This window comes from Streptopelia decaocto (assembly GCF_964273445.1).
Source record: "Streptopelia decaocto genome assembly, chromosome: 2".
Taxonomy (NCBI): Eukaryota; Metazoa; Chordata; class Aves; order Columbiformes; family Columbidae; genus Streptopelia; species Streptopelia decaocto.
The window spans coordinates 145,650,716-145,663,062 of record NC_138655.1 but is presented as its reverse complement, the minus strand read 5'-3'; the positions used below and the strand labels follow the sequence as shown (position 1 = coordinate 145,663,062).

At 41.4% G+C, this 12,347-nt stretch overlaps 1 protein-coding gene across 1 annotated transcript in view; it reads right to left on the bottom strand.

Annotated features, from left to right (window-relative positions):
- The window catches only part of GPR158 (G protein-coupled receptor 158), a gene marked incomplete at its 5' end in the record, with an annotated part of 196,811 nt that overhangs the window by 24,394 nt on the left and 160,070 nt on the right, over positions 1 to 12,347 (bottom strand). The window contains one exon of the mRNA XM_082045133.1: positions 3,001 to 3,239. Coding sequence (XP_081901259.1) covers positions 3,001 to 3,239 — 239 coding nt within the window. The remainder of the gene's footprint in view (positions 1 to 3,000; positions 3,240 to 12,347) is intronic.

The following is a 12,347-nucleotide window of genomic DNA, read 5'->3' as shown; positions in this document are numbered from 1 at the left end:
GCATGCTAACTTATACTACATTATATAGATAAAATAAGATTTACTGAATGTTAATTTTCTCATCAGCATATCACAGAACGTAGAGGCAATGCTAGAAATGGTGACAGCCTTTCTGTCTAAGTCCCTGCTTTTCTCCCAAAGAGCATCCTCTTAAACTTAATGGAAATGTAAATATAAAACACTCACTGCAATACAAGTCTCCAGAGATAGAACCCAAGTGGCATGATTAGTATGGAAAATGCTTCATAAATCCTAACTCCAGTAATCTCTGGTAGCATAAAAGATTCATCTCATTACGACTTTCTAACAGAATCTTGTTAATTCTCACTTCATTAATCTGCGACCTTGAAAATTCCCTCTCCACAATTCAGTAACGTGTTGACAGCCGAGTAAAACGGGCTACAGGTGACAGAGTATATTCCAAAACCCTCACTAGTTTAATATAAACTACCGTGCCTGACTAAATTAAACGCAATAATAAGCCCTTCATAAATTATCATCCAGCTTTTTTATTTTAGCATTTTAAATCAAATATCATAATCTATCAATTAATTTATCCGATAGAATCTTTTGCATGGCTGCTCCCAGTCAAATACAGGAATAAAAGAGGTTCTGCATTATGGGTATTTCTCCTGACATATCTCTTAGACAAAGCATCTAACTTTGGAACTAGGTCCTACTGGTTCTAAGCTTTTCAAACTGGTGTTGACAATAAAAATCTTGAAGTGCATATACGCACACACATATATAAATATATATATATACACACACACATTAGTATAGACTCATAGGCGTACATCTCCTCGTACCACTAACGTGGCTGCATAGTTTGCTGAAGACTTGCACAACAGTTACTCTGCTTATAAGGTAGTTTGTGTAAGAAGGCAAAATAACAGAATATAAGAAATTGTGCCCAATTTTTTTCAGGTTGGCTTTGCCTCTACTGCCCTTGAGTGTATTTTGAAAAAATTAAAAACCCCTCTAGATGTAAATATACCTTTAAAAATTTTCAACACTGGGCAGACAGCAGCTTATGTACTTTCTTACCCAAAAGGGACTATTGATCATAATTAGGTACTAAGATCCGAATTGTTAATCACTTCCCTACCACAGCTACAAAATTCAGAGAATAAAAACATTTGCTGGCCAATGCAACAACCACCATCAAAATGTTAATAAAACTATATTACTGGCTGTGAAATGCGGTAAGATTTTGATGCAAAATCGGTGAGTACAGATGACATCATCAAGTGTTCTACATTTAATTATCTTTTATTATCAATTTTACAACATCTCTGGCAATAGTACTATTCCATTATCACAAAGTAGAGTTATGTGTTATCCGTACATTACTCCAAAAGGGCTCAAATCGAGGCACATTTCAAAGCATACTACTTTATACTCCTTGGTGTGCAGTACCAGTGAGCACATTGACTCGGGGGTACCGGTGGGCCCACTGCCTCTGAGATCTTGCCTGAAGGAGGGAGGAGCAGAGCACAGGGACAGCTTAGAGCCACAGGAAGTCCTTGGAGAAGCTGGCAGCGGTGGTTTGCCCTTTAAAACTCCTGTGCATTACCATGCGCTGGCTTTCTGTATAGCACTCTCAGAGAAAATGCTCCTTATACCCCCAGGCTGCTTCTAAGAAGAGAAAACCACAGAATGGTTGAGGTGGCAAGGAACCTCGGGAGATCATCTAGTCCAATCCACCTGCTAGGGCAGGTTAACCTGAAGCAAATCACACAGAAATGCATCCAGGTGGGTTTTGAATGTCTCCAGAGGAGACTCCACAACCTCTCTGGGCAGCCTGTTCCAGTGCTCTGTCACCCCCAAAGTAAAGAAGTTCCTTCTCACATTTAGATGGAACCTCCTGTACTTCAGTCTGTGCCTGTTGCCCCTCATCCTATCATTGGGCACAACAGAAAAGAGTCTGGTCCCATCCTCTTGACACCCATCCTTGAGATATTTACAAGCACTGATAAGAGCCCCTCTCAGCCTTCTCTTTTCCAGGCTTAACAGACCCAGTTCTCTCAGTCTTTCCTCATAAGAAAGATGCTCCAGACCCCTGATCATCCTCATAGCCCACTGCTGGACTCCCTCCCGTAATTCCTTGTCCTTCTTAAAAGGACAAGTCCTCTGCACTCTTGTGTGAAGGAGCCACCATTACCTCTCCCTGATCCTCTGCAGTGGAGCTCTGTCAGTGGGATGACCATGGGGAAGCAGGGAAAGGGCAGAGAGGTAAGAATTTATTTCAGATTGTGAAACACTGATGTACTTGAGATAGTGGGCGCCACACTGGGGCTGTACTAGAAACAACAGCTCCGGGTGCAGAAGCACCGAAGCTGTCTGGCCATTGGGAGGAAGAACATGATACTGTACAACTGAACTCTGGCATGGGGAATCCACTGTTTGTTACAAAATTAAGGAAACTAAAATGCGTCCTTTTTCTCCTTGATATGAGTTCTTCAGGGTGTCATTTTTTAGCTCCTGCCCATCCCATGCACTGAGAGCACATCCAACAAATACGTTCAGTTGGGACGCTTGATGTGCGTTTCCTACTTGCATTACTTTGATATTAATTCCTGTAAGGTCAGGAAAGAGCAATCTTGCAAGTTCTTTCCCTCCTCACACACAAAAGCTCTGCCCAATTCTGTGGTGCAGGGACAAAAAACGTCTGTTATTCTAGCCATAATTTCTCACTTTAATAGTGTAGAAGAGCAAAATATCTTCTGCCTTCAAAGATGAATTTCTTGAGCACCCATCACTTTGTTACTACAATCCAAGTTACAAACCTTTGAAAGTCATAAAAACTTCAGTATAATTTAATTATGTTTTACTTCTCAGCCTATTTAAAAAACATATGCCAATATTTCATTCCCCTAGGAGCTTTTCACGTGATATTACGCACTCTGACAAAACTCTGAGATATTCTAAAAGAAGAAAAATGAAAAGAAAATGAAGTTTTATTTTAGAAATAGAAGGTAAGCTAGAAAATCAACATACCAACGGCCATCATGTAATCCCAGCGGTCTATGAGGCACATATTGAAGATCAGGTGGTCAGATGTTTGCCCTTGGCCAATAAGTGGAATGTTTCTCTCCAGATTTTGGGTTATTGCAGAAGTCCAGCCAACGAGAAACCAAAAGACTATCAAGAGAATAACAGCCAGCATCCTCATCACTCGCCCCCCTGTCATGTATGGAATACGCTGAGCAGTTCGGGACAGGAATACCTTCAAAACCCTGAAAAATTCAGACAGCGCAGAATTAAAAAGAGCACTAGTTGTGTCACAGGAACTTGACTTTCATTTTATTTCATTTCTCTATCAGATTATTGAAAAAATTTATCAACATTCTTTTCCCTGACAGCATGTAAAGGAGGGAAATTTGAAACATTATTACTTTCATATTCATCATATTTAAATGGACTGATTATTGCCCAGAGAGCAGCAATAATAGAAAATATTAGCTATGTTTATGTTAGAGACACACATTCACATGCTGTGTTGTCAAGCTGTTTTGTACCTTCCAGCTCCCAATGGAAGACTTATGTCTTTGGAAAAGGGAAGGTCGTTTCCAGAAAACAGTAACCACATGTGTGAGATTTCATTTTGTTTTGATCTGTCTGGCTGCTTATCCCCAACTGTACTATTACCAGAGAAAAAATACTCCTCATAGAAATAAGTGTGGAAGGCACTTTGCTAATTAAGTGTTTTCTGACTTGTTTAGAGGCAATAACGTGTTTTTTGAGCTGGAATAGAATCATCGTAAGAAAAGCCACATCATATGTCTAGGTATATACACCATGGAACAGCCACTGAACAGGTAGCATTCACTATAATAATATTTGCACTCACTATTAGGATAGGTTTACTCCTGTCAACAACTGTTCAGGGAAATACCGTTTGCATTTTCTACCTATCACAACATGGTAAAGTAGAAAAGGGTCCTATTGAGAGCATGAGGGCAACCAACATTTGAGGAAATCAGCTCAGGAGAAGGGAGTAGTTTGATTCTTCACATAGCGCGGTGTATCTCTGTGTTGGCTGCAGCAGGGGATCTGACAGAAGCATCCAACCTTCTCCTGGTGTTTTCCTGTGAGAAAAGCAGGCTGCAGGGGCTGCCCCTGCCATTGCAGTGCTCCTGCCTTGGCGCTGCCAAGTTAATGAGGCTGGGCAGTGAGGAAAGGCTATCTGGGAAGTTTTCATGTACCCAAAGCTTTGGAAGTATATGATGTTTATGAAGTATATGAAGTTTAAAGGCTTTTTTTAAGGATTGGGGTGAGGAGTCTTTCAAACTGAAGAGGTGAGCTATTTCAGTGATTTTGTCCTCAAAACCATGGTGGTTCCTAATTCCTGAGGATGAGCATGTCCAGTGAATACTCTGGATATCCATGAAGGGACAAGTTACCACTGAGGTTTAGGGAACTTGAATTTTTTCAGAAAGTTGAGTTCTTAAATGCCCTTGTCAGCTCTTAAGTTTGTTCAGGATACCAAGCACCCCCCTCCCCCCAAAGCAGTTCCACTGCCAGGCCCGCCTTTTCAGAAAAAAAAAATCATACCCCAGATTAATATTTATGCTTACATTTGTATAAGAGAAGGCAGAAGCAACTGGCATTGCCTCTCAAACAAATAATAGAGCAGTGTCTTTTAAGGCAGAAGCACAAAAGCTTTTCCACATCCATAAAATGACTCATCATTTGACTACAAACACAGCCTTCGCAGTGTGCATTAGGTGAAGTCAGAGATCTGCATATGTTCAACATTATTCAGCTGTTTCTCTCCCAACAGTTCCTCCACAGGGAGTCACAGTTTTTGATCTTTCGATGTTTGATAGATGTTCAGCTCTCCCTTTACAGATGCTAAGTGTTTTATGTCAGAAGCAGCTTCCCAAAGACTTTAGGCAGGACAGACAGACGGCTCGGCAGCGGCGAGGCAGGCGGCTCCCTCCGCACCGCTCAGCCACAGCACTACTGTTCCAGGGCAGCACCAGTAGCTCCTCGGTTTTAGAACACTAAAAATCAGTAAGTGAAGGCTTTTCTCCTCCCTGTTGTGAATGCTGATCAATACTTAGCTGGTTTTGAAGGGAAGGAAAAGGTATTATTTTTTGTAATGAACTGGAAAACATCCATCTTGTCACAGGTGTAGTTTGCTATTTGAGGAAAGCCTCATCATACATGTTTTTGAAGATTTAAGAATCCAAGAAATTAGACAAACCAGCTGAGAACTACTAGAAACTTTTCTTCATATTTTGGCTCTCCAAAGTCAATTCTTGATGAATTTACTGAAAGCCAACAGGTGAGCCTTTTCTGGATGTAACAAGGCAGGACCCGTTCCATTTTTTCTAGTACTAACTCATTAAGTGCTGCCTGTGCGACAGCTTTCTAAGGGAGAGGGGTGGGCCACTATTATATTATTGATCTAAGAACAGCAAAACAAATAACATTTTGCAGTACAGCAGTCAAAACCACTCCAATTTAGACCAAACCACATTTCTTTTATTTTTTTTTTCATCTTTTTCACACAAACAAGTGTTCACCACTACCACCATTTCTACCTTGAACATGTAGGCCTACATGCAATCCAACCTTTTGGTTTTTGTTTGTTTTTTTTTTAAATCATTTTTCGGAGAAGCTGTAAGAAAAGCTGGGTAAGATGTGCAGTGCAGAAAAATCTCCTTTCCAGATGCTGTGGCATAAAAGTAGTCAACAAGAACATGAGCTCCAGAGTTACAATTCCCTCATCTTTGTGTCTTGATGTGAATCCACACCTGTCCTGCTCACTACCTCAACACCAGCAGAAGGTGCTCCCTCTCTTCTATGTATTATTAAACATATATCAAAGCAGAGACAGGTGCCCAGGAGTTTCCCCTCCCAAGAACACGTTTACTCACCAGGCTGGAGGGTCATTCTCCTTCCTGTACCTCTGACTCACGTACTGTCAAAGTTCACCATAAAAAAGTTGAACTGCTACAATATGAGACCAAATTGCCTAAGTATGCACATATTGTCTGACAACAGGTACCCTCTATCAGAAAATTGGAGAGTTCTCAATTCAAATCCCTGCCCTGCCTCCTGGGTACACAATGCTCAGTCCCCCTTTTTTGCACTGTTCTGTATCTATATACTGGGTTGAACCAGCTATTGCACAAATGAGAGAGATTTCTCACAGGGAGACATTCTCTCAGAATGTCCTGAGTTGGAACGGACCCACAAGGATCATCGAGTCCAACTCCTGTCCCTGCATGTGACAACCCCACAGTTCACACCATGTGTCTGAGGGTGTTGTCCAGTCTCATCTCGAACACTGTCAGGCTTGGGGCCGTGACACTTCCCTGGGGAGCCTGGTCCAGTTCTCCAGCACCCTCTGAGTTAAGAACCTTTTCCTCATATCCAACCTAAAGAAGTGGAGCTGGTGGGCTGCATCTATACTAGGAAATCAAATATGCCCAGGGTTGTCGCTGGCACTGATGCCAACTGACACGGAACAACCAGCACCCACACTATTAACCCCCAACACAGGATCGCTGCACATGAACCACCTGCTGCATTGGCCTGTGCCAACCCCTGAACCATGCTGGGAAATGGCCCAGGAGCACTCAGGTTAACGTGGGCCAAGGGCAGGCCAGGGACTACTAAAACAACTCAGTAGGACAGCGGATGGAGGGCCAGCACCCAAGAATGCTCTCTGATGCTACGTAATTTATGAATATAGATGTAGCCCTGGATTCAAGCCCCTGAGCAAATTAATATTTAACTATGAGTATCAAGTAAGGCAATATCAACTGGAAAGACTCCTCCTCCTGTCCTGTCCACCCCCAAAATGCCTGGTAGCTCCAGGCAGTGCCCTGGTAGAAACTCAGGGCATTGTTTGAGACATGGGGCCTCTGATCTAAAGTGGAAGAGGAAACTTAACTATTTTCCTCAGGATCTTCTAGCTCTTCTCCCAGCTAAAACCATTGAGCGTATGCAATCCACTTTCATGTGCTGTTGTTGGATAATCAAACCATCATTTTCAGTGACATGCCATCAGCTCTGTTCACATGCAGATCAGACAGAACACTTCCACGTGCTCTACCTGCTTTTCTGTAATACACAGCTGTCTTCAAGCAAAATTTTGACCTACAGATGGTTACAGGCAGCACTGAAGCTGATATGCAATAGCCATCATTTTACAGAATAAATAGAAGGCACAGTACAGGCTGAATGAACTGCTTGGAGACCACTGCAGGCAACTCCCAGCTGCTGGCTGCACCATCACGTCTGGATAGAACTAAGCTGTATGGTCAGAGGGTGTTTGTTTTGTTTTGTTTTTGGGGGAGCGGGTTGGCGCCATATGAATGGACAAAAGGAGGGTCTGGTTGCAAACGCAGAGAGCTGAGAGCCCAGGGAAGCTCAGCAGGCAGGAAGAGGAGTGATGCTGCAAGGGGATGTGAAGCAGAGGGACAGAGCGTGCTGGTTCACAGTACTGGCCAGGACTCCAGCTTGGAAACAGCAAGTAAAGCACGTGGTTGCTGCTATAGAAGTTACATCCTGAGATGTAATGTGTAATCTTAGAAAATAAACAAAACCATACTAAATTTTCATGTCATATCAATAATCTGTTCTGTGAACAGAAAAGCATGGACCGCAAACTATTAGCTGACTGCATCAGTGGCAGGAATAACAGGTGAAGGATCCTGCTTTGACAACAATGACCCAGCACGGTTTGTTTATTTATTATTTCTAGCATCTGTCATTTTGTGGCTCTACTGAGTCATCCTGTCAAACTGTTCTGTTCCAGACTGATGATTTTTATTGTGATATGAAAGCTACATGAGAAAGATAAGAGGTCGAGATCTTATGAAGTATCTTGCCCTCCTGCAGTGCAGGGATTATGTCTTATCTGCTTTTTCTGGAGTAACAGTGAACATGCCACCAGCTACTTGGAGTCTGTAAACTGATAAACCTTGGTACCAGAGCACAGGCTGGCTGAAGGCTAGTCTGCATACTGAGACACGTAACAGGATCATAGGCTTGCTAGATAGTTAGAAGGTAAACCCCAGGTACCAATGGTATTGGAAAAACAGGAGGGAGACTGTGCTGCAGGACTGTTTCCTCTGGAAGCATGCCCGGCTTCAAATCCTCACCTGGGCGTCTGTGGTTAATAAATGGCAATATTCATACCTGAGGATATCCTGATGGTACATTAACAAATTACTGATCAGATAATCTCATGTACTGAGTGATCAGGTAAACAGTGGTTCCCTTTTTCCTTAACAAATTATATTTACTTTCAAAAATGTGACGTTGAAATTGCAGTTTTCTTGTTATCTTCCCTAGAGCTTTAAAGTAGCTTCTTATTGTGGGCAACTAATGTAATGCACATTTATCAGATGTGTGGCTAGAAAAGAAGTTGTGAAGAGGAGTTTAAAATCTGTTTTATCTCAGTGCCTGGTAAAAACTACCATAAGTAAGCAAAGATAAATGGGTCATGACTTAATGCTAACCTGCTCCATATAGTCGTTTCCTAGATTAGTTTTAATACTCTGTACAAAGGTAATTCAACAGTGCTTCAATGAAAGTTCCCCTTCTGGATGAATGTATAGCAGATAAACTGTGCTGCCATAACTTCCAAGAGTTTGAGTAGATCGGGGAAGGTGGGAGGGAAATCATATGCTGTTCAAGCGAAGGCTCCCGGTATTGGGAGGCAACAGGAGCTCAGTAGGTTTCCCACCACAATCAGAACCACTCACTCATTCCCATGTGAGCAGCACTGGACTCTCAGTCTCATGCATATTTAATAACATGAAAAGAATCTAAAAATACGACTTGCTTTGATGAAAATGTATTGATTTCAAGTATTGTCTGTGAATCTGTAGGCAAGACTGGAATGAGCAAACAAAATTATTTGTTATTTCTTTAAAAGTAGCCTAGATTCTGACATTTTTCATGCTATACATTTGCTTTATTTTCCCCTTCCACCTGCATATCTAAATTCCCACCTGAGAAAACCTCAATTTCTTGGTGGACTATCAATCAAAAAGCTGTCTTTGACTGCAGCCAGTTCCAAGGATGGTAGCTGGAGTCTTCTGACAGACCAGCTGAGGTTTGCTTTTCCCCAGTGCCTCCTCGCTCCCCAGCTCACTGCCCAGCAGCCCACTTCTGTTCCCGCTGCCCGGGAGCTCCCATTGCAGGAGACACTGAAACTGCTTTTTGAAGTGCTTTTGTTCATATCACCATATCGTCCAGGTAGGTCTCCTCATACATGGCTGTTCCTCAACTGAATTTGCCTATCCTGGGTGTGTGCTGACGGATGTATGAAGCACCAGTGAGATGAGAGGTAAGAAAGTGCAACAAGGGGACTTGCCAGGTCATATAAGCAGGTTTCAGTGATGCACAGCAAGTCTCCTTATTTATGAAATCCTCATCTGCTTTGCGCTAATTATCTCTTCTAATAAACCACTTACTGCACTAATACCCCCACGAATCCTGCTGAGATTAGCAGAACTAGAAAGAGTGTCAGCAAAACATCTGACCCTCTACTGTCAAACTCTGACCAAGCAGAGCTTGTACAGAGCACATCCTGACTATGTAAGCTGTTAAACAAAAAGCCCATCAATGTGTCCCCAGACAACTAGCAGTGACATGTCTCCTGTTTGTCAACTATTCATGTTTAAGGTTATGTCACATGGTTGCTTTAGTGGCACCAAAATTGAGAACTCACCACTACAGAATCCTATGAGAGATTCCTAAAATTCTGAAAATCCCCGAGTGTGGGGACAGGCACAGTGCCATCTCTTTCAGAGTCTGCTACCGAACAGTTAATACAGCCATTTCAAGAATTTCATCCTCATAGATACGTTTAAATAACTACACCACTCACTAGGTAAAAATGAGGTCAGTTCATCAGACATTTTTCTCCATAAGCAAACCAATCTTGCTGAGCTCTTCATTCAAATTTGAGGTGGTTTTGTGGCAGAAACCTTAATTCACAGATCCTTAAGACTCCTGCCGCTAGTAGTTTAGACTGAAGATTATAAATCTTCCAGCCTATACAAGATTTGGTTAAGCTAATTATTTGCTTCTTAAAAATCATCAGGTGATTATTATCTTTTTGTAAATCTAAAGCCATTCAGTTCTTTACCCTTATCAAAGATGTTCAGAACAGGCAGTACAAAAGATCTCAAGGTCACTATTTATCAGGAAGCTTACACTGTGAAAATAGATGCAAGACCTGCCTCCTGGTAATCCTTTCCTATAACAGGTCAAGAACATTTTCAAGGCTCTCATTACAAAATTTGCTTCACAGAGTGCTGTGGAGTTGAACATATTAATACAAAAGCCAACTCCTGATCCTGGCTCACAATGTTTCCTTTAACAAAGGCTGATGAGTAAAACCAGCAGGGATGGCACAATTCCCTTCCTTGTTAGTGCTGCTCCATACAGGCATCCTCTCCTGCTGAAAACATTCACAGACAATTTCAACAACCTTTATGAATGTCAGAGGCATTTTCTAGTGATCAGCAATAAGGTAGCTTATGCCAAAGCTTGTATTTTTGTTCTTAAAATAGTCACACTACAAACAGGAAAAGCCTTGCCATGGATAAAATACAAATCCAGTTCAAAGTAAATTTGGTTCTTTCCTTCTGCTCCTCCTTCATTCACTGGCATGCATTGTACTTCTGATCAGAGAACAATAAGCTCCACTTAAAAAGACAGTACCTTTTCAACATTTTTAATGTGGACAGAAAACCCAAGTATCTCCTTCCTTTTAAGCTAAAGACAGTAGATATTCTGATCCATTTGCATGATGTGAAAAGTTGCACCTTTAAGAAAAACAATGCATATGAAATTTTCAACAGAACTATAAGACTTAGTCATCTATAGCAGCTGCACTATGTTTCCTCACTTGTATAAATTTAAGTTATTAATTTATTAAGGTACTACATGAAAAGAATGCAAAGCTCTTCTCTGGATCAAAAAGCAGTGAACAAAAATGGAGTGGACTTGAGCGAATTACAATTCATTCTGCCAGCAGTTGTTTATTGTGAGGAATAAGCTGTATATCCATAGCATATTTACAGATCACTACACTTTGCTTTTTGAGAAATGCACTAAACAGTAGTCAGCAACACAACTATAATTTCAAAGATAAATGTCTTAATGTTCACAAATGGATGCTTCATTGTTTTCCCCTTTGTATTGCATAACACATGTGGTTAACATGACATTGTAACTGTTAGTTCACGTGTGCTACATTGTGGATTGAACAAGATAAAAAGATCTCATTAATTTAATTACTTTTTATCTGTAATCACATAGCAAGTTTCTATACTAAAGCACCATAAAATGAAATGTGCTGTTATGTAATCTCTTTTGTCTTACTGGCTGTTTTAACAACATTAAAGACTATTAATGGTGCTCTTATAATAATATCATACACTTCTGCTACTGAATTTTCTAGAGCAGGATCTTCATTTCACCCAGGCTGGGCAGTCACTGTCTGACATCACTGGGACTCCATTAATGCACAGACCAGTACAGGTGTTTGTACGGTCTCCATGGCCCCAGAAACAAGAAGGTTCCCCATCCCTGCTCTAAAGGAACAAACCCGTTGATTTACAAGACCTAATAGCAGAGTTTGAGTTTGGGTTTGTCATCAAAGGAGCTTCAGTGACCAAATGTTTTCTCTGAATACTCCACTTGTAGGAGATGAAAACCAGCAAAATTCATTTCTCTTTAGGAGTCAAATTATATTCTCCTTCCGCAGTTTCTCATGCTGATGACATTTTCTTGAGGATCTTCAAACTCCATGTGACATCTGGTATTAGCTATATTGTAAAACACTGAAGATACAATTACTTAAGAAAAGATGGTGTCGTAGTAGACTTCTGTGGCAGAAGAGATATTGCCCTGTCTGTCAATGGACCTCTGAGCAAGCTCAGGAAGACATCTGGGAGACAGCAGGAGACCTGGAGCAGGTCCAGAAGCCGGGAAACAAAATTCCCAAGAACCAAAGAAGGCTGTGGAAAGCTTGATATAACTTCAAAATTCACTAAGCTGGATCAAATCAAGACCTGCCCTGCAAGGGCACGGAACACAAGAATTAGGCACAAACACTGCTATTTCTGCTCTGATATATCTAGTTGCCTTGAGTTTTTTCTATTAAAAATTGGTCACCTTGACTGGTCAAACAGATGCCTAATTTCCTGAGTTTTCTCTTTGCCTTTTTGGAGGAGGTTCCTGCAGGAGAAGGTGCATACAGCTCAAAACTGTCGCTGACTGTGGGTCTAGACACGTTGTCAGAGGGCACTCAAGACAAGTATTTTTCAAAACAGACTGGTTTAAGTATATTGCCTTGAAAAAATTTC